This window comes from Dasypus novemcinctus, chromosome 2 (assembly GCF_030445035.2).
Source record: "Dasypus novemcinctus isolate mDasNov1 chromosome 2, mDasNov1.1.hap2, whole genome shotgun sequence".
NCBI classification, from domain to species: domain Eukaryota; kingdom Metazoa; phylum Chordata; class Mammalia; order Cingulata; family Dasypodidae; genus Dasypus; species Dasypus novemcinctus.
In genome coordinates this window covers 67,660,415-67,684,106 of record NC_080674.1, presented here as the reverse complement: position 1 = coordinate 67,684,106, position 23,692 = coordinate 67,660,415, and the positions used below count along the sequence as shown (strand labels likewise).

At 37.8% G+C, this 23,692-nt stretch overlaps 1 protein-coding gene across 50 annotated transcripts in view; it reads right to left on the bottom strand.

The window, feature by feature from the left end:
- Positions 1–17,328: 17,328 nt before the first annotated feature.
- ERBIN (erbb2 interacting protein) overlaps positions 17,329–23,692 on the bottom strand; it is a 176,792-nt gene continuing 170,428 nt past the window's right edge. For all 50 annotated transcript variants that reach the window (XM_071208353.1, XM_058309445.2, XM_071208352.1 and 47 more), the window contains 3 exons: positions 23,038–23,130; positions 22,021–22,095; positions 17,329–20,518 (listed from right to left, as the gene is read on the bottom strand). In XM_071208353.1, the coding sequence (XP_071064454.1) occupies positions 20,411–20,518; positions 22,021–22,095; positions 23,038–23,130 (276 nt within the window). In that variant the 3' untranslated portion in view covers positions 17,329–20,410. The remainder of the gene's footprint in view (positions 20,519–22,020; positions 22,096–23,037; positions 23,131–23,692) is intronic.

Sequence of the window (23,692 nt, the reverse complement as noted above, 5' to 3'; positions counted from 1 at the left end):
AAAAATAAAATTCTATTGAAGTGGGAAGTGGTGGGGCTCAATCAGTTGGGCTCCTGTCTACCATATGGGGGGCCCTGGGTTCACGTCCTGGGGCCTTCTTGTGAAGGCAGGCTCACCCGCATGCTGTGGAAAGCTGCGGCCCAGGAACTATAGAGTGCCGCTGGTCCCCAAGTGCCATGGTGCACCAACTCAGCAAGGTGACACAACAACCACAAAAAAGGGAGACAAGCAAAAATACAGAAGAGCACTCAGTGAATGGACACAGAGAGCAGACAGCAAGCCAAAAGCCACAAGGGGCGGGGGATAAAAAAAAGTAATGAAAATTCTATTGAAGTATATCATTCATACATGAACATAGATAAACGATAAGTGTATAGTAAGAGTTGTGGACTTACAAAACAAACATGCATCATATAATGCTCCCATATATCACTTCACCACCAACACCATGCATTGTTGTGAAACTTTTGTAACAAACTATGAAAGAACATTGCCAAAATATTACTACTAACTACAGCCCCTTTCTTACGTTTGGTGCATGTTTCACCCAACCCACCCAATTATAAACACCCTGTATTAGTATTATACATTTTTTATAGTTCGTGAGTGAACATTCTCATATTTGTTCTAACTACAGTCCATCTTCTACCACTGAATTCCCTGTGTTAAACAACCCCATGTTTTGTACAATCCATTCAAAATGTATGCTCAATGGCTCTCATTTTTATCACAGAGTTGTGTTGTATTCTAGTCAATATTAGCACATTTTCATCACTCCAAAAGGAAAAAAATCGCAGACCCCTTATATCCCCAATTGTTGCCCCTTCAAATGATATATCTTCTCTGTCATTGGTGCAAAAATTTTTCAATATTACTGTTTACTATCACCCATAAATTACATTAGTTGTAGTTTTACCATGTATCACCATATTCTTAATACTTTGTAAAAGAAGAACATTCTAATATTTATACTATTAATGACAATCTTCATCCACCACCAAAATCACTATGCTATACATACCCTAGATTATTCTCTAGTTTACTTTCTGTTGGCATTTATATCCATGAACTACCCTTTACAGCCTCAATCTCATTTATAACTCAGCAGTGATAGTTATTCTCACTATAATGTGTTACCATCAACTTTATACATTTCCACACTTTTATAAATAAGCCTCATTAAAAATTCTACATACATTAAACATCATTTCCTTTCCTCAACTCACATTCTATCTCCTAGTAACCTATATGCTAGAGTTTACCTTGGTGAGTTTACTCACTGTATTTTGTTCATATTAGTGTTACCATACAGTATTTGCCCTTTTTGTGTCAGGCTTATTTTACATAACATAATGTCCTAAAGTTTCATCCATGTTGTCATGTGCACCCTGATTTCACTTCTTCTTACAATTGAATAGTATTCCATTGTATGTATATACCACATTTTGTTTATCCTTTCATCGATGGATGGACACTGGGTTGGTCCCATATTTTAGCAATTGTGAATAATGCTGCTATGGACACTGGTGTGCAAATGTTAGTTCCTGTCCTTGACTTCAGTTCTTTGAATATAATCTTAGGAATGAGTTTGCTGGATCATATGGCATTTCTATACAGTTTCTTGAGGTACTGTCGAACTATCTTCCACAGAGATTGCACCATTCTACATTTCCACCAACAGTGAAGGGATGTTCCTGTATTTCCACATCCTCTCCAGCACTTGTAGTTTTCTTTCTTTCTTTTTATTTTTTAAGTAATGGCCATTTTATATGGTGGAAATGATATCTCAATGTGGTTTTGATCTTCATTTTCCTAATAGCTAGTGATGTTGAACATTTTTTCATGTACTTTTTTGGCCATTTGTATTTACTCTTTGGAGAAGTGTCTATTCAAGTCTTTTGCCCATTTGAAAAATTGTGTTTCTTGTCTTTTTATTGTTGAGTTGTATGATCTTTTTATATAACATGGATATCAAACCCTCATCAGATATGTGGTTTTCAAATATTTTCTCCCAATGTGTAGGCTGCCTTTTTTATTATCTTGACAAAGTCTTTTGAAGAATAAGTGTTTAATTTTGAGGAGGTCCCATTTATCTATTTTTTCTTTCATTGCTCATGCTTTGGGAATAAGGTTTAAGAAACTGGATGGAATGGGGGAGAGTGTGGGCCATGGTGTGGACCGTTGACCATGGGGTGCGGGGGTGCCCAGAGATGTACTTACCAAATGCAATGGATGTGTCATGATGATGGGAGGGAGTGTTGCTGGGGGGGGAGAGGTGGGGTGGGGGTGGTAGGGTTCAATGGGACCTCATATATATATATTTTTAATGTAATATTATTACAAAGTCAATAAAAAAATAAAATAAAATTTAAAAAAAAGAAACTACCACCTATCACATGACCATGAAGATGTTTCCCTATATTTTCTTTTAGAAGTTTTTTATAAACAAATCAATTTTATTGATACATATTAATAAGCAATTCATCCAAAGAGTACAATCAATGGTATTTGGTTTAATCACATAGTTATTCATTCATCACTTCGATCATTATCAGAACACTTTCATTATTTCAATTATAATAATAATAAAGAAGAAACAGACAAGCAAAAAAATAAACAAGAAAATTCTTTACCTCTCAGTCTCTCTATGCTTTCCCTGCCATACATAGGTGCTATTTCTGGCTAATTTTACACGTTCATTTATTTATTTTCGAACAGTCTTATTGAGATATATTCATATACCATATGATCTATCCAAAGTGTATAATCAATGTCTTTTAGTATAAGCACAATGTTGGCATTCATCACCACAGAAGATTTTAGACCAGTTTCATTACTCCAAATATAAAAACCCCTCAGCCCATACCAGTCACCTCTGAATCCCTCTATACTTCCTCAGCCTTACATAACAACTAATCTAATTTCATCATTATAAATTGATTTATATTTACATTACTATGCTATAAATTCACGTTACATTTTTTAGCTTTTGTTTTACTAATATATGTGAACTTAGACTTTCCCTTTAAAGCTCTGTCATACCCATATAGTAGTACCACTAGTTAGAAATATTGCTGTGCTTTCACCTTTTCTATTCATTTCCAAAGATTATCACACATTCTTTCACCAACTCTGCACAAGTTAACCCTCAGCTTTCCATTCTTTAACCTCATTCTATTTTCTGGTGACCCATACTCAACTTATTGACTCTGTGAGATTACACAATATATTTAGTTCATATTAGCACAGTCATACAGTATTTGTCCTTTTGTGTCTGGCTTGCTTCACTCAATATAATGTCCTCCAGGTTCATCCATGTTGTCATATACTTTGAAATTTCATTTCTTCTTATAGCTGCATAATATTTCTTTTGTGTGTATACACCATAGTTTATCCATTCATCGGATGATGGACACCTGGGTTGTTTCCATCTTTTAGCTCCTTTTATTTTATTATTTTATATACATATTTTAAAGATACTTAGATCGCATAAACATTATATAAAAAATAGAGGGGATTCCTATATCCTCACTCCGTGTATCTCCCACATTCTTCCACATTATCTACTTCCTTCAGTAGTGTGGTACATTCATTACAATTGATAAACACATTTTAGAGCATTGCAACTAAGCATAGATTATAGTTTACATTGTAGTTTACACTCTCTCCCATACAATTTTGTAGATTATGGCAAGATATGTAATGGTCTGTATTTGACGTTGAAATATCATTCAGGACAATTTCCAAGTCTTCAAAATGCCCATATTACACCTCTTTTTCCCTGTCCCTGCCCTCAGAACCTCCAGTGACCACTGCCTCCACATCAATGATATAAGGTCTTACATTGTTAGAATTACAACAAGTCAGTAGTAGAATACCAGTAAGTCTACTTTGGTCCATAGTTGATTCCACAATCCTGAGGATTCTGGGATGGTGATGCCCACTCCACCTCTAATTGAGAGGGGACTTCAATCCCACAGGGCAAATGAATGGGACTCTCTTCCTTACAGTTGTAGACTCTCTTGGTTCCCTGGGAAGGTCATTGTTTTTGGCTCATTTTTGAAGTTTTATGATTACAGCCTTTTTTAAAAAAAATTCTCTCTCCCTGCCCCCTTCCCCCCCAGTTTTCTGCTCTCTGTGTCCATTTACTGTGTCTTCTGTGATCGCTTCTATCCTTACCATTGGCACCGGGAATCTGTGTTTCTTTTTGTTGTGTCATCCTGTTGTGTCAGCTCTCCATGTGTGGGGTGCCATTCTTCGGTAGGTTGCACTTTCTTTCACGCCGGGCGGCTCTCCTTACAGGGTGCACTCCTTGTGTATGGGGCTCTCCTATGCGGGGGACACCCCCGTGTGACACAGCACTCCTTGTGCGCATCAGCGCTGCGCATGGGCCAGCTCCACACGGGTCGAGGAGGCCCGGGGTTTGAACCACGGACCTCCCATGCAGTAGGCAGACGCCCTATCCATTGGGCCAGGTCCTCTTCCCTGTAGTTTTTATATTTAGGCCCTTGATCTGTTTTTGAGTTAATTTTTGCATAAGGTGTGCGTTAGGGGCCCTCTTTATTTCCTTTGGATATGGATATCTATTTCTACCAGCACCATTTGTTGAAGAGACTGTTCTGGCCCAACTGGGAGGACCTGACAGCCTTGTTAAAAATCAGTTGAGGGGAGCCAGTGTAGCTCAGTGGTTGAACACCTTCCCATGTATGAGGTCCCAGGTTCAATTCCCAGTAAATGAAACAAACAAAAAAATAAACAACTGACAGTGTCAAGGATAAGAAATTCTTAAAAAAGCAAAACCTGGTTTAAAAATAAATTTTTAAAAAATCAGCTGACACAAACAAACAAAAACAAATAAATATAGAGAGAAAAACAAAACCCAAAAAACAAAAACCAGTGACCATAGATGTGAGGGTCTATATTTGGGTTCTGGATACAGTTCGATTAGTCAACATGTCTATCTTTATGCCAGTACCATGCTGATTTTTGTTTTGTTTTACCATCATAGCTAAGTAATAGACTTAGAAGTCAGGAAGTGAGAGTCCTCCAAATTTGTTTTTCTTTTTAATGACATTTTTGGCTATTCATGGCCCCCTATACTTCCAAATAAAATTGATAATTGGCTTTTCCATTTTGGAAAAAGGACTGTTGGGATTTTGATTATGTTGCATTGAATCTGTAAATCAGTTTGGGTAAAATTGACATCTTAATGATATTTAGTCTTCTGGTCCATGAAACTGAAATTTCCTTTCATTTATCTAGGTCTTATCTGTGTATGTATGTGTGTGTGTGTTTAGGAATGTTTTATAATTTTCTGAATACTAGTCCATAATGTCCTTCACTAATTTTTTCATAAATATTTTATTCTTTTAGTTGCTATTTTAAATGGATTTTTTTTCTGACTACCTCATCAGATTGCGCATCAATAGTGTATAGAAATGTTACTGATTTTTACATAGTAATCTTGTGTCTTGCCACTTTGTTGAACTCATTTATTATTAGTTCTGGTAGTTTTGTTGTGGGTTTTTTGGGATTTTCTAGATACAGGATCGTATCATCAGCAATTAGTGAAAATTTTATGTCTTCCTTTCCTATTTGGGTGATTTTTATTTCTTTTTCTTGTCTAATTGCTCTAGTAATACTTCTAGCAAGATAGTGAATAACAGTAGTAACAATGGGTATTTTTGTCTTGTTCCCAATCTAGGAGGAAAGCCTTCAGTCTTTCAACATTGAGTACAATGCTAGCTATGGAAGCATCCTTCTAATCCTATCTTTTGGAGTTGTTTTTTTTAATCAGGAAAGGATGCTGTATTTTGTCAAATGCCTTTTTTGTGTCAAACAATAAGATCATGTGGTTTTTCTTCTTCAATTTGTTAATGGGGTTTGATATTATTTATGAATTCCGAAAGAGATATTTGATTATGTTTGTATAATGGTCTGTTCCTCTGGATGCGATACTCTGATTGTATTAGATTCAGCTGCAATGTCTTTGATTAAATTATGTTAAGATTAGAACTTTGATTTGACCACATCCTTAGGGCATGCAGGTTGAGTCCCTGCTCCCTTGGTGGACTGATAAAACAGACTGTCACACAGAGGTAGATAGGAGAAATGGATACACAGAGAAGATACACAGAGGATCCTACAACTGGGAAGAGAGATGAGCCTAATAGTTTATAGCTGACCTTATGAAGAGAACAGAGCAGCTGAGCCCAGAAAGCAACAAGCCCCAGAGGAAGAGAGTTGAGCCCTATGCCAGCCTACAGATGAGATTGGAAGAAACTGGGACCATGGGGCCTTTAGAGGAAAGGGGGGCTGACCTATCACAGACATTGAGCACCACCAAAACTTATGGGATGCAGCATAGGCAGCGCTAAGAGGGAAATTTATGCCCTCAATGTCTACATTTAAAAAGAAGAAACATATAAGACCTGTATTAATCAGCCAAAAGGGGTGTTGTTGCAAAGTACCAGGAATCTGTTGGCTTTTATAAAGAGTATTTATTTGGGGTAAAAGCTTACTATTATCAGGCCATAAAGTATAACTGACTTCCCTCACTAAAGTCTGTTGCCACGTGTTGGAGCAAAATGGCTGCCAATGTCTGCAAGGATTCAGCCTTCATCTTCCTCTGAAGGCTCTGTGGTCCCAGCTGCTTCCAATATCAGCTGTAGCATGGAATAAGTCTCATCTCTCTCCCAGGGCTCATTCCTCTGCATCCCGTAAGTTTTGATACGTTGTATTCTAATTTTCATTCATTCCCAAGATATTTACTGATTCCCCTTGCAATTCCCTCTTTGACCCACCGATTCTTTTTTTTTTAAGATTTATTTTTTATTTATTTCTCTTCCCTCCTCCCCTCACCCCCCCCCCACCAGTTGTCTGTTCTCTGTGTCCATTCACTGTGTGTTCTGTGGGAATCTGTGTCTCTTTTTATTATGTCATCTTGCTGTGTCAGCTCTCAGTGTGTGCGGCGCCATTCCTGGTCAGGCTGCACTTTTTTTACACTGTGACCCACTGATTATTTAAGATTGTATATTTAACTTCCATATATTTGTGGCTTTTCCAGTACTTGCCTGTTACTGGTTCCAGCTTCATTCCATTGTGTTCAGAGAAGACACTTTGTATAATTATAATCTTTCAAAATCTATTGAGGGGGAAGTGGACTTGGCTCAATGGATAGGGCATCTGCCTCCCACATGGGAGGTCCACGGTTCAAATCCCAGGCCTCCTTGACCTGTGTGCAGCTGGCCCACGTGCAGTGCTGATGCGTGGAAGGAGTGCGTGTCACGCAGGGGTGTTCCCCACATAGGTGAGCCCCACACACAAGGAGTGCGCCCTGTAAGGAGAGCTGCCCAGTGAGAAAGAAAGTGCAGCCTGCCCAGGAATGGTGCTGCACATACAGAGAGCTGACACAACAAGATGATGCAACAAAAAGAAACACAGATTCCCGTGCCGCTCACAACAACAGAAGCGGACAAAGAAGAACAAGCAGTAAATAGACACAGAGAACTGACAACTGGGGCGGGGGAGGGGAGGAAGGGGAGAGAAATTAAAAAAAAAAAGTAAACTTACATAACATCATACAGGAGTTCCATACATCAAACCACCACCAATACCTTGCTTTGTTGCAAGACATTTGTTCCAAATTATGAAAGAATACCATCAAAATCTTACGACTAACTATAATCCATATCCTACTTGTGGTGTATTTTTCCCCCAACCCACCCTATTATTATTATTTTTTTAAAATATATTTTTATTTCAGAAGTTGTGAATTTACGAAACAACCATGAACATGTTCAGAATTCCCATACAACACCCCTCTATCAACATACCAAACTGTGGTGGAACATTTGTTACAGATTATGAGATAATATCATCAGACTATTACCACTAATCATGTTCCAGAGCACACATTTGGCACACTTTTCCTGTACTCCCCCATTATCAACACAGTACATCTTTGGCAAAGATCCATGAATATTACAGTATTGCTGTTAACCACAGATCATAAGTCACTTCAGTTTTATTAATATTTTCCCCATGCTTCTCCACATTCCCACCACCTTGCAATAGTGATATACATCTGCAAGAGTGCACAAAGGACACTCTTGCATCTGTACCATCAACCACAATTCTCAGCTACCTCTGGGTTCCCTGCATTATTCAGTCCCTAGATTGTTCTCTAGTTTTCTTTCAAATGACATTGACATCCCTAGACTACAATTTCCAGCCACATTCCCGTTTGTAAACCAGCTATTACTCACTATAATATGTTACCATCAACTTTATCCATTTTCACACTTTTACAGTCAAGTTAATTAAAACTTCCATATACATTAAGCATCAGTAGTCCATCTCAGGCCTCCTCTTATCTCTTTTAATTATCCACCACCTGCCACCAGGTCTTGATGATGTTTTCCTACATTTTCTTCTAAAAGCTTTATGGTTCTTGCTTTTATATTTAGGATTTTGATCCATTTTGAATTAATTTTTGTATAGGTCTGAGATAAGGGTCCTCTTTCTTTCTTTTGGCTTGGATACCCAGTTCTCTCAGCACTATTTGTTAAATGGACAGTTCTGCCTGAACTGGGTGGGTTTGACAGGCTTGTCAAAAATCACTTGACAATAGATGTGAGAGTCTGTTTCTGAACCATCAATTCAGTTCCATTAGTCTATTTGTCTGTCTTTATGTCAGTACCATGCTGTTTTTATCACTGTAGCTAGGTAATATTATTTAAAGTCCAGAAGTGAGAGTTCTCCAACTTCACTTTTCCTTTTTAAGATGTTTCTGGCTATTTGGGACCCCTTACTTTTCCAAATAAACTTGATGATCATGTATTCCATTTATTTTTTAAATGCTGATGGACTTTTTATCAGGGTAGTATTGAAATCTGTATATCAATTTGGGTCGAATTGACATCTTATATGATATTTAGTCTCCCAATCCATGAGTATGGAATATTCTTCCTATTATTGAGGTCTTTTAGTAGTGCATTGTAATTTTCTGAATACAGTGCTTTACATCATTGGTTAAGTTTATTCCTAAATATTTGATTCTTTTAGTCACTATTGTAAATGGAGTTTTTCCCCCTAACTTCCTCCTCAGAATGTGCATTACTAGTGTTTTTAAAAGTCTATTTCATCTGCTATATGTATAGCTACTCTGACTTATTTTAATTTATTTTTTTATTTTCTGCATTCATTGAATATCTTTTTCCAGCCTTTCACTTTCTTTTTTTTTTGTATTCTTTTTTTTCTCTCCCCTTCCCCCCCATCAGTTGTCTGTTCAATGTGTCCATTTGCTGTGTGTTCTTCTGTGTCCACTTGCATTCTTGTCAGTGGCACCAGGAATCTGTTTCCTTTGGTTGCATCATCTTGCCGCGTCAGCTCTCTGTGTGTGCGGCGCCACTCCTGGGCAGGCTGGACTTTCTTTCGCACTAGGTGGCTCTCCTTATGGGGTGCACTCTTTGTGCATGGGGCACCCCTACACAGGGGACACCTTTGAGTGGCACAACACTCCTTGTGCACATCAGCACTGCATGTGGGTCAGCTCACCACATGGGTCAGGAGGCCCTGGGTTTGAACCCTGGACCTCTCATGTGGTAGGCAGACACCCTATCTGTTGAGCCAAATCTGCTTCCCTTGTCTGTGTCTTTTGATTGGAGAGTTTATCCATTAACATTCAATATTATTACTGTAGGGGCAGCTCTTGAGATGTGATGGTTAGGCTATTGTGTCAACTTGGCCAGGTAATTGTGCCCAGTCGTTTGGTTAAGCAAGCACTGGGCTAACTGTAATACAGGGGCATTTATGGACTTTAGTCACCATTGACTTTACTGTAGTGGTTAATCATAGATAGCTGATTACAATTACATCAATCAGGGAGATTGCCATCAGCAATGAGTGACACTTTCTCCAATCAGATGAATGCCTTAAAAGAGGAACTGATTCCAGCATTGAGAATTTCCCAGCTTGTCTTTGGACAGCCAACATCTCCCAGAACTTGTCAAGAACCTTCACTGGACTTTTTTTGGAGTCCCTGGTTTGCTGTCTGCCTGCAGAACCTGGACTTGTGCATCCCCACAGTCTTGTGAGAAACTCTTGTAAAATCGCATACGATTGACAAATATCTCATTGATTCTGTTTCCCTAGAGAACCCTGACTAATACATGAGACTTAGTTACTTTTACTGATATAATCTTCATTTCTAGACTCTTTTCCAAGCCTCTCTCTCCTTTTATTTTCAGATTGTAGCATACCCTTTAGTATTTTCTGCAAATACAGTCTCTTGGTTACAAACTCTCCCAGTTTCTATGTATCAGGAAATATTCTAAACGCACCATCATTTTTTAAAGACAATCTTGCCAGATATAACATTCTTGGCTGGCAGTTTTTCTCTTGTAGTATCTTAAATATATTATACCACCATCCTTTTGCTTCCAATGTTTCTGATGAGAAATTAGAGCTTAGTCTTATTGGGCATCCCTTATATGTTATATATGCTTTTTCTCTTGCTACTTTCAGAATTCCCCCTTTGTCTTTGGCATTTGAAATTCTGTTAGTATATGTCTTGGAGTTGATCTATTCAGATTTATTTGGATGGGAGTACATTGTTCTTCTTGGACACAGACATCTATGCCCGTCAATGGGGTTGGGAAATTTTCTACCATTATTTCTTCAAATAGTCCTTCTGTTCCTTTTCCATTTTCTTCTTCTGGGACATCCATGACATATATGTTTGCAGGTCTCTTGCTGTCATTTAGTTTCCTGAGATCTTTTCAAATTTTTCCATTCTTTTCTAAAACTCTTCTTTTCTATATTTGCTTTCAGAGGCCATTTGTTCAAGCTCATCACTCCTTTCTCCTGCCTCCTCAAATCTGCTGTTATATGTCTCCAGTTATTTTTTCCAGTGTATTTTTTTTCATTCATTGCACCTTTTATTCCCATAAGATCCACTGTTTTTCTATGTATGCTTTCAAGTTCTTCTTTGTGCTCATCTGTCTTCTTAATATCCTTAATCTGTTTAGCCATCTTAATGAATTTATTAAGATTTCCTTGAACACCTATGATTAGTTGTCTCAACTCCTTTATGTCATCTGGAGGGTTATCTTGTTCCTTTAACTGGGCCAATTTTCCTGCTTCTTGGTGTGGATTGTAATTTTTTATGTCTTGCATCTGGTTTACTAGATATGTTTATTCTGGGTACAATTTCTCTCTTTAATTTAGGATTTTCTTGCACTTTTCTCCCTTGCTGGTTGTGTAATAAGAGCCAGGATGTAGTTGGTGCTGTAAGCTGTGCAGACTCAAGCTGCCCTCATTTCCTCAGGGACTGTTGAAGCTTCTCCCACCTTTCCCCTTTGCCAGGGGTAGGGACAGAGCCACAGCTGTGTGTAATAATCCAAGTCATGCAGGCCTAGAGTGTAGTTGTCCAGAGAGACTGTTGAAGCTTCAAGTCCCTTCTTCCCCTACCTGCATTGGGGATGGAACTGCAGGTATGGGCAGCAATTTATGCTGTGCAGATTCAAAATAACTACATTTATCCCAGTGGACTTCCAACTATTGAGTCTGTGCCAGTTGAATGTACCTACAGTTACCTGGAGAGGTTGGTGCAGGGCCCACCAGTTTCCTGCCTGCCAAAGGTGGGGCTGAAGCCTAGGCTAGGGCTGCAGGCTGATTTGGGTGGAAAGAAGCTGTCCCTACTGTCACTGAGATTTTCAATCTGCCCTGCTTCTCCTCATGCTGGGGGCGGAATCAAAATGACAGCTACTGGCCTCTTTCTGACTTGGGCAGGTTCCAACTTAGGCTGCTCTTAGGGCTATAGTTTAGCCAACTGAATTTAGTAATCAGTAGCTGAAGTTGGTGGCCAACTGACTCTTCCTCCCCTGTTTTTAGGAAATAGAGTTTCCAACTCCAACCACAGAATAACTCCAGGGGCAGCTTGTACTGCCAGAGTAGGATGATCACAGGCCTCTGTAGTGTGGCCTGTATTTTCCTGGAGAGGCTGGCACAGCTCCCCCCCAGCTTCCTCCCTGCCAGAGGTAGGGCTGGGGCTCAGTCTAGATCTGCAATCTGATTAGGAAGTAAAGAAGCCGGTCTCTACAAGCACAGTGATTTTCAGTCCATACTGCTTCCCCTCATACCAGGCGTGGAGTTAAAATGTTGGCTACTAGTCTCTTTCTGACTTGGACAGGTTAAACCTTGTGCTGTTCTTAGGATTATACTTTAGCCCACCAAATTTACTAATCAGTAGCTGAAGTTGGTGACCAACAGTCTCTACCTCACCCATATTGGGAAGTGGAGCTTCCAATTCCAACAATGGAAAAGCTCCCGAGCTGGCTTGTGCCACCAGTAGAGTATGGGCAATGGCCTCCATCTAGTGGAACACTTTACTCATGAATCCTCTCTGCAGATGGGCAATCTCCTCCTTCCATTCTTTCAAGGAAGTTGCAGGATGCTCTTCCGGTCTCCTGGAGTCCCCAGAAAGGTACTTTAGATAGCACTGGGTGATTTATAACTGCACCAAGGTACGAGCTGACTCTAGGAGCCCCTTACTCTGCTGCCATATTACTGGTTGTCCCCCTTATCTTTTAATATCTGTAGTCTGTTGTGATATCACCTCCCATTGTGGGTTTTAAAAAAAAATTTATTTCTCTCCCCTTTCCTCCCCCCCCCCCCAGTTGTCTGCTCTCTGTGTCCATTCGCTGTGTGTTCTTCTGTGACCGCTTCTATCCTTATCAGTAGCACTGGAAATCTGTTTCTTTTTGTTGCGTCATCTTGCTACATCAGCTCTCCTTGCCGTGTGGCGCCATTCTTGCACAGGCTGCAGTTTCTTTTGTGCTGGGCGACTCTCCTTACGGGGCACACACCTTGCACGTGGGGCTCCCCTATGTGGGGGACACCCCTGAGTGGCACGGCACTCCTTGCACGCATCAGCACTGTGCATGGGCCAGTTCCACATGGGTCGAGGCGGCACAGAGTTTGAACTATGGACCTCCCATGTAGTAGGTGGATGCCCTATTCATTGGGCCAAGTCCACTTCCCTCTAATATTGTTAAGCCACCTTATTTTTTTCCTGTGATCATTCTGGCTAAAGGGTCACCAATTTTTATTGGACACAAAGAACCACCTTTTCCCTTTTTTTCCCCCTATTGTTTTTCTCTTTTCTCTTTTCTGTTTCATCACTTTCTGCTTTGACTCTTAACTTTTTTCCATTCTTCTATTTGTAATTAATTTGTTTTTATCTTTTTTTTTCCCAAGTGGACATTGAAAGTTATGGATTTAAGACCTGATTTTCTAATATGGACATTTAGTGTTATAAATTCTCCCAAAGCACTCCTTTAGCACAATCCCATCAATTTCATTTTCATTCAGTTCAAAATATTTTCTAATTTCCTTTTAACGTCTTGACACATGGGGGTGGGGTGTCCCAGAGTGGGATATGCTCATCTGACTCCCTTTATTTATATTATTTTTTTGGTAAATTTTATTTTATTTTATAGATTTAAAATTATTTTAAAGATACATAGATACATAGATCATACAAAATATTACATTAAAATATGAGATCCCATATACCCCTCTCTCCCCCCCCCCCCCCACATCACCAAATTCTTTCATTAGTGTGGCACATTCATTGCATTTGATGAATACATTTTGGAGCCCTGGCTACACAGCATGGATTATAGTTTACATTGTGGTTTACACTCTCTCCCAGTTCATTCAGTGGGTTATGGCAGGATTTATGATGTCCTGCATCTGTCACTGCAATATCATTCGGGACAACTCCAAGTCCTGAAAATGCCCCCATATCACACTTCTTCCCTCTCCCTGCTCTCAGCAACTCCCATGGCCACTGTCTACACATCAATGATAGTTTCTTCCATTGCTAGAGTCGCAATAATTCTATAGTAGAATACCTGTACATCCACTCTAATCCATACTTTATTCCTCCATCCTGAGGACCCTGGGATTGCAATCGCCTGCTCTGCCTCTAACTCTAGAGGAGCCTTTATCCCACATGGCTGATGGATGGAATTCTTCTGCGTGCAGTTGTAGACTCTCTCGGTTCCCTGGTGTGGTGTTTGACAATCCCCCCTTGCCTGTAAGCTGACATGGGCATATCTAACAAACCAGAGAACAGGTGCTGCAACTCCTCTGAGGCTTGGGGTGTGACTGCCTTTAGAGTCCAAACAAAGGTTGGGGTTTTGTGGTGCTGCTGCTCACTCACCCCCTTGCTGTTTCTCTTAACTCAAATTCTGTTGGAAGATGGGGTTGGATGTGAGGCAGTCAAGACTTTTGCAATCAGCCTGGTTGATCACGGCATTGTAAAGTGACAGCCAAGAGAGATCTTCTCCTGTCGTGTGCCCATATCTTTCATCTCCCATATCTCCTTTCACATAAAAATTCATACTTTTATTTTCACCTCCAGGTCCCCATCTTCGGTTCTAATATTCTCCTGAATAATGACTGACTTCACAATAATCTCAAGATCCATTTGGGTGGCCTGAGTGCAGTGAGTGTATCTAGTTCCAGAATGAGGATAAAAGAAGCCAAGAGCCAGGGAAGTGTGTGCTGGGCAGCAGGAAGCCCCAAATCCATTGACTGTCAGTGAGGAACCAACTCCCTGGCACTCATGGGGGGATTTTCAAAGTCCCATTTATTTTAAACCCTCCAACAGAGGAGAGAGAGCATGCTCTAGGTCCCCCAGCCATGAGTCAGTGGCTTTACCCAGGCTGGTGGCATGGGGACAACTGCCAGTTTAGCCCACAGAGCCATGAGTCCTGCATTACAGGATGCTTTTGTAGAAAAGGCACACAAAAGCAACAAAAGGGATGGCCAAAAAAAAAAAAAAAATCAACTCACTCGTTTCCCCATGCACTCTGCTAGCTGCAAAAAAAGGCTGTGAAGCAAGTTGATAACATGGTGCATCATGTGAACCAGTGGACAAGAGAAACTTTGAGCAAATGATCACTTTATTAACACAAGAACAGAAAAGATCCCATTGTGGCCAATCTTTTGGGGTAGACAAAACTGTTTATTTGGGGTTGGGAGACAGCAGGTGCATATAACCCACTTCACATCAGGAAGAAACAAATCTATACTGTTTGAGTGTGGAATTTATCTACGCTGGAAAGCAAGGGGCCCTGCTACTGAAAATTCTTGCCTGGATTAGCATACATGTGGGCTGTTGATCCGTTTTTGGTCTTTAGGTCTGGTCAAGTCTTTTCATTAGACCTGACATCTTCCCCCACATTGCGGAATGGAAACGGACTGAAACAGTGTTGCACAATAGAAGAGATAGCATGGTGGGGTAGGGTGGGGTGGGTAGAGCAGTGAGTAGGCTAGGGCTGGATGGCCTGAGTGTTTGTCTGTGACTTCCCTTACATTTGTCTTACATGAAGATTTAAAACCATCCATCCTAAAAATCACACTTTACTAAATCTCATGCATTAATTTTAAAATTATTAGTTTTAGATTTTGACAAAAAAAATAAGTTGGAAGAAAACACCAAAAAAAAGGTCTTTCTAAAGCTGTGCCTCAGGGGAACAGTTTGATCATATTTAAGGATAGTCACTTCAGATAAAAAGTTTATATTAGTTTCATGCAAAGTAAAATAGCTTATTTAACCAATGAGGAAATCAGCATTTTAGTTTAGAGTACCTCCTTTATTGTTGGTATGTCAGCTTCTCATATTTAATCCTATTAGATTGCAGGCATTCTGAGAAGCTAGAGATGGGCCACATGAAGTCTCATGTGAGTTCATCACTGTCCCCAGTTGTCATATTTGAAAAGGAAATAACAGCAGATCCTTTTTTCAGTCCCTCTCCTAGCAATCCTATATAAAGGTTTAGGAGTATTTTGATTGCTCTTTAAATAAAAAACTGGAGGGGATTATACTGAAATGTTTTCTCTAAGTAACCTTTCTTAGTTTGGAATGGGTTCTGTAAGGTGCTTGGATGTTACAGATCACAAATTTTAATTTTGCAGATTGCTTCATGAAGAGACTGTACAGTCGTAGAAAAGAAGACAGCATGGACCTAAGAATTTCGAAAATTGCATTGACTATGGGTACTATTCCTTGAACTTGTATATTCTGCAAAAGAAACACCAGCTTTAAATATGATTGTAGTTGCCTGAAGTTACGTACCCCAGAGAAATGTGTTCTTAATCCATTCCTGTGTGGACCCATTGTAAATGTGGTTTTTTTTTTTAAAGATTTACTTACTGCCCCCTCCCCAGTTGTTTGCAGTCACCATCTGCTTCCTGTATCTGCTTTTTTTTTTTTAGGACACACTGTGAACCAAACCAGGGACCTCCTGTGTGGGAGAGAGGGGTCCTCTTCTCCATTTGTTGTGTCTTTCATTGTGTTTCCTTGCTGTGTCTCTTGGTTGCATCACCTCAGTGCATCTTGTTGCCATCAGTTTGCCGTGCCTGTCCTGTCAGCTAGCTATCTTGCTCATTTTCTTTAGGAGGCACTGGGAACCGAATGCGGGACCTCCCAAGTGGCAGGCAGGTACCCAACTGCTTGAGCCACACGAGCTTCCCAAGATCTTTTCAAGATTTACTTCAGTTAAGGTGTGGCCCAAACAAATTTGGTTGGGCTTTCATCTGCATTACTGGAGTCCTTTAAAAGAAGAGCATAAGTCAAAGGAACCGGGAAAAGGGAAGACCAAGAGAGGCTCCCACATGCATTGTCCTGTGCCAGATAAGCTGATGAGCCGATGACCAAAGAGGATTGGCAACCAGCCCCAGAACTCCAGTCTTTCAAAGAAAGCATAATCTTGATGCCTTGATTTGGGCTTCTCCTTAGCCTCAAAACCATGGGCCAATAAACTGCTATTGTTTAAGCCAACTAATTGATGGTATTTGCTTTAGCAATGAAGATACTAAAACAATTATTAGTTTTTTCTGAAGAAACCAGAGGAATACCTAGAGGCCAAAGACAGTGCTTATCTAATCCAGGTTCTCTTTTAAAAGAGGCATCTTGCTCCTCTGTATTTATCCAACCTTTGTTCATCATCAGTTGTGTTCTTTAATGCTTTTGAGGAAACAAATTTTAATTTCAAAGTCTCTTCCATAAGAAACCCACCTACTAAACATTAAGCCAAAAGAATGTCAAAAGAATGAAAAATTACCCTTCCAAATAGATTTAACCCATCTCAAAGGTTTCCGCCAGACATGAAAAAAAACAATCAGTAATTTAAGGTAAACTACATTCCCTCCATACCCAGAAATTGAGAGGTTTAAATGGTGAAAAAAAATAGTTATACATCTTTCTCTTTGTGAGAATTCTAATTCTGAATTTCATAAAATAAACCACACGACTTTATACAGGATTAGTTTATTATCTATTCTTTATGTGTAACCTCAAACAATCTAGATATATACAAAAATTTGGAATGTTGAATAAATGCTGATCAATAAAAATATTACATAGCTGCTAATGGGATTTAAAGTACAGCAAATTATTACTAAAAAGTTTGTAATTCTGTTTATGGCCATATTTGTATGTGAAAATTTTTTTCAAGTATATACATATTTTCAATTCCAGTCCAAAGAAATCAGAAAAATATTTACAAAATAAATAGGTGGGTAATTTTAGAATTTCATTGGTTCGGATGGATTGAGTCCTTAATGAACCACCATAAAACTTTAGTTTGTGTAATATAATTCCATACTGAATAAATTACTCTGATCATATAATTTTTACTGGTTTAAAATTGGAGGGTAAGAAATTTTAAACACTGTTACTAAAAAGAAGTTTTGGTTTTAAAATTTGCTATATAAGACATTAAAGTCAGTTATGGGTATGGGCCTTTTCAACAAACTACTCAACAGTAATAAACTAGAAAATCTTCTCCATTTTCTTAAAAGATTTAAATTTTTTGTTCTCGTCACATCTGGAAACTTTATTATTGCCCCAACAAAAATTATAATGAAGAGTTCTTCCTTGTTTATTAAAAATAACATTATTTAATTTTAATTTTCTTATATTTTGGAAGAAAATTTTGGCTATTAATTTAAGTGCGCTATTTTGTTATTAGTTTTTCATCTTATCATACATTACTCTTGCTGGAAACAAACTTTCTTACTCAATTTTAGATGTTGCAAGAATATTAACATTTTAAAAAGTTAAGTAGACTAGAATAAAACAGTAGTGCATACAGCACATGTTGTACATGTAATATTTCAATATAAAATGCAGAAAATTAATTTGTCAGTCAGTAAAGAATCAATTGTTCTTTGGGCTTATTTTCTTTTCCAAAATTATACTGTGTTATCTGTTTCAAGGTAAAGTAATTGAAAGCTTCACAAGTATACCTACTTTATGTATTTTCTATCCAAGGCAGAATGTGACTATGAAAAATTGATTGAAATCAATAAAAAAGATGTAAGATGTAACTATTTTACAATGCCAAAATTAATATTTTAAAATAAGCTAAGAATAAAGGGAACACCGAGGCTTGACTTAAAGAAGAAGTCATTCTTTTAAGATTACAATACACATACAATAAGTGAATTTTATCAAAATACAGCACATTTCTTCTACCATATTCATAAAAATCAATTCCTATGTAAATAGTACTGAAAATCAACTAAAATGAGTTAAAATTTACAAAGAGTTGTTAAAGGGTTTCAATCAAAATTATTAAAACTACACGGTACAAGCAACTGATAACACCTTGAAAGAAGTGCAATTTTTCAGTTCACATATTTTAAAAAGTACTGCCTATTTATTTACTCTGATCAGCAAGAAAAGAACGAGTCCAACACATTTATGCAAAAATAATATAGGACTAGTTTCAACTAGTCCTATAAGAGTCTTAATTAAATCCAGATTGAAGAACAAAGCATAACAGTTAAAAAATTCTCAAAGTGTATTTCTTAGTAATCAAAATGAATTGCAGTAACTGAATATTGCTCTAATGAAAGGCTCCAGACTAGCCTATCTAAAAACAGCTATTGGTCTTCTATGGCACTTTTATCTGGTCCAAATAACCATGCATTAATTCTTACCATTGCATGTTATTCAAATTTTATTTAGAAGAAAAACAAAATTAATGGTTTGGGTGAATAAAATTAATAAACCTAACATATATATTTGTTACAGTAACTAGGAACAAAGGCAGCTGGTGGTAAAACACTATTACACTGATACCTAGAAACCCTTTAATGACTCTGAACTGTCGAGTTCACATTTAATGTTACCTGCAGGAACAGCCCTTTATGTGAACACCTTTCAAACTGGTAGGCCTCAAAGACCAATCCCTTTGCTCTACAACTCTCCACATCAATGCTCTAGCACTGTGCCAGTTTCACAGACTTGCTTTGGTTACCTAGCTCCGTGCGTTCTGTTTCCTTTTACTTTACCAAGGCAGTGCAAGACTAAACAAAATCAAGAGGCCTTCCTAACCCTTCTTACATTTTGTGTTACAGGCAACACAATCTTAAAACTGGCCATTTTAGTTTCATATTACTTAACAAAAAAACTATAAATTAGATTAAAATGGAGTACAAATTATAAAGCAGATTTCAAGTACCACCATTTGCAAAAAATCAGGGGATTTCCATGGCACAGAAAATGCATGGACATGCATCTACAGTACAGTTAATAATTTCCTGACTAAAAAATTAACATTGAACCACCACTAGCAAATCTATAGTCAATGGCTATGACAAGAACAGATCCTATAGAGCTCATAAAATGTAATTGCTGTCTTCTTTTATTTCTTTAAAAAGACATTACATTTTTATTGCATTATTCTCTTAATAAAAACATATGAACAGGTAGCTTTTCTTTTCATTCTTCGCTTTCATTCTTTGCTTCCAGATTTTCATAGGAAATAACTGTTTTAATCTGGCCTTGGAAAGTGAACCCATCAGCACCACCGTCACTTACTCGTTTTTCAATTCAATGTGCACATAGCAAAAGCCAACACTTCAAATCTCTTGCCTACCATGTTAAAAAAAAGTAGTTTCAGCAGAAAAACATTAATACCAGTTGAATAAAAATAAGGGCATAAAAGCTAGGAGATAGATAGCTCTGCCACCTGTCTCTGGGCTACAATCAAGGCTAACTATAAGCCTTGCACAGAATTCATTCATGTGTATGAAATCCAAAAATAATCTACAATCTATACAAAAACAACTTAGGTTTGCTTTTGTTACCTTGATTGCTATGTTTAAAAACCTAACAAGAAATTTTACGGTATGAATTCAACAGTCTCTTTTATATTCTGTACAGTGGTTCTTTCCCTCTAACCACAAGTTCCATTATTTCATTAATGTACAAATTTGAACATAATTTTTAAGTTCTTTATATATAAAAATAGTAATATTTATTTCCCCTGCAAGTATCTTCAAATAATTCTTGCCGTCTTCCCCCATTTTTTTTTGTCCACAGTGCTTATGAGGAAACCTCTCGTACAACAATGAGTTCTACTGTGTTCTGGAACGTTTTTAGCAAAGACACTGCTTGTCCATGTTCAATATTGATAAAACTGTAGCCATTAGCCTAGAAGAAAAAGGAAAAATGCTTTTATGAAAAACATTTTTAGTAATTTATTTGCATTTGTGTAACTTAAATGTCTACCAGATAGTTTCCAATCTGATAGAAAATTAATAATCACGTTGGCATTAAAAAAAACATAGAGACTCCTGGGTCCTACCCCACATCCATATAATTAAAATCTCTGAAGCTGGGAATTAGGAACCAGTAGTTTGTTGAAATTTTCAGTCAGTTCTTATGTAGCAGAGCTCAATGTTAGGAAACACTTTTCCAGAGCATAGTGTCAGACATGACATTATGTGTGTATGCTAATAATAATAAGCATCTGAGGGCACCAAGATGCAATGGAAGCAGATGGCAAGGCCTAGCCTTCCCATTCGTTGCCTTGGAGCCATCAGATCAAGACTATTATAATTGTAATAACTAAGGCTAACATCTATTAAGGCCTTACTTTCTACCAGACAGCTCATAGTACTTCACATAAATTAAATCTTTTAATTCTCATAACAACCTTCCAAGAAGATAATATTATAATCCTTAAGAGAAGAGAAAACTGAGGCGTGGAAAGGTAATGCAACTTCCACTCAATGACAAAATGAAAGCACAGATTCCAAAAGTGGTTCCGAAAAATAAATGAGAGAGAGCGAAAGAGAGAACATCTATGTATGGAGAGGAAGGAAGGAAGGGAAAGAAGAGGATAGGGAAGTTGAATGCATCAAGAAACTGTAGCAAAATATTAGCAAGTGGTGACCAAATGACATGAATATAGGCATTTTTTCATAGTATTCATGCAGCATTTCTCTAAGATGGAAATTATTTAAAATGAAAGATTTTTTTTTTTAATTATATTTTTAAAAGTTGTAGGAACCAGATTCAAACCACGTAGTCCAGCTCCAGGGTCTGTGCTTTTAGCTACTAAAAATCTAACGCCTTTGTCACCGTTTGGTTTGGGAGTTATCTGATTTTTGTTTTTTTCTAAAGATGATTTGTGAATATACAGTAACAACTACAGTGAAGGTAGGGATAGAGAATAAGAGTGCTACTTTGTCTTACGTTTGTTTACCTCCTAAGTCTGAGGTAGACTGCAAATGTTAGGTAAAACGAGTAGCTGACAGAACGGAGAAAAGAAGGGGCATGGGAAAATGATTTTGAAATTTTCTTCTCCATTTCTGATGTGATGACATCCTGTCTTCAAGGAACAGTGGTTCTGATCCCCCAAATCAGTAAAAATTAACATTCCTGAATTAAATAAAATATTAAGAGAAACTTCAGGTTGTTATGATTTTCCAAGTGACAAGGCGGAAATACTTTAAGATAGGAAACCATTAAGGTAAAGCACTAGAGAGAATACTATAAGAAGAAGTACTGTTTTCATCCACTTTTTAAAGAAAATTTCACTAAATGTTTACTTTCAATTCTGGCATTTAATAAATAATTTCTCAATAAGAATTTTATTCTTATAAAATAAAAAAATGAAAGAAAATAATAAAAAGATTTCCCTTAATTACCTGAATAATTTTATCACCTGGTTGCAATAATTTTGATGCTGGTCCTTCAGGCTGTACCCTTGTTACAAATATACCCTTTAATAACAAGAGAAAGATACTTACTTAACTGAAATATAAATAAAGCATAAAGCAAGCATAAATAACAGTATCAAAGAGAAATATTTCTTTCACACCATGTAAATATTTGAATTGTGAAAAAGGTTTTCTCCCTCTCTTCCCTAAGTATTATTATGAAAACCCTGTTATGTTTATCTTTCTTTGGTAACTGTAACTTTACTACTGTGATTTCTGCTAAAGTGATGAAATTACTTCTACAGATGTGCAGAAAAGCAATAAAAAAATTAAAATCATTTAGTAATATGATGAACATTCAAAATTTGGGGTTAATTTTTTCCATCAAGCAATTAACTTGAATCGATCAAATTCTAAAACAAAAAGTTGAACAACAAACAGTGAAATCAATGAGGTGATGTCTATCTACATTTACATAAACAATATACTAAAGGGAAGCGGATTTGGCCCAATGGATAGGGCGTCCGCCTACCACATGAGAGGCCCAAGGTTCAAACCAAGGGCCTCCTGACCCGTGTGGTGAGCTGGCCCACATGCAATGCTGATGTGCACAAGGAGTACTATGCCATCACGGGTGTCCCTCACGTAGGGGAGCCCCACACGCAGGGGAGCCTCACACGCAAGGAGTGCGCCCCATAAGGAGAGCCACTCTGTGCAAAATAAGTTCAACCTGGCCAGGAGTGGCACTGCACACACAGAGAGCTGACGCAGCAAGATGACGTAACAAAACAAGATAGATCTGGGTACCGCTGACAAGAATACAAGTGGACACAGAAAGAACACACAGCAAATGGACAGAGAGCAGACAACCGGGGTGGGGGGGAGGCGGGGAGAAAAACAAATCTTAAAAAACAACAATATATTAAGATTTTCACTTAAATATAAGAGGTATTAAACTAGTAAACCGAATTATATGGTGTTTCAGAATATATAAACAAAACTTACATCATCATCAGGTCTGAATGGGTTTCCTCTACCCCCAACACCTCCTGATATGCTAAATCCAAGTTCTGGATCTTTTTCAACCCTCACTCGAATCTGAGTTAATATGAAAGCAAAAACTATTACTACTATTTCAGAAAAGCTTAAAACACAGAAAACATCCATTTTAAATCCAAGCAAACATAAATTCATAAAGATACATCTAAAATAAACATTTGGACAGATGAAGTGAAACTATGACATGGAATATAATGTTAATGAGTTAGTGAGTTAAAGGCACAGCTGGGATTATTAAAGCACAGCTTCTAACTATCTACTGTTTGTCTTAGGAGGATAGGCAATCAATTAAGTTAACCCTATTATACTTTTTAGACATCATGGATTTTAATGACAGAGCAAAAACATGTACATTTTCAGTTTCCATTTGTGGAGCATCTAAATTAAACAGTACTTTTGTTTACTGCCTTGTTTTATAAGATATCCAAAAGATCCCTGGATGATTTTGGGATATAATCTCTCCTTTACTAAATCTGATTTTATGCTTTAAAAGAGTTGAGATTTTAAAATCTGATTGACAATTTTTATAACCCAGCTATGAAAAGAGATGCAAGAACTAAACTTTTGTTACAAAACACTCCGTACCTTTCCCTAAAGACCT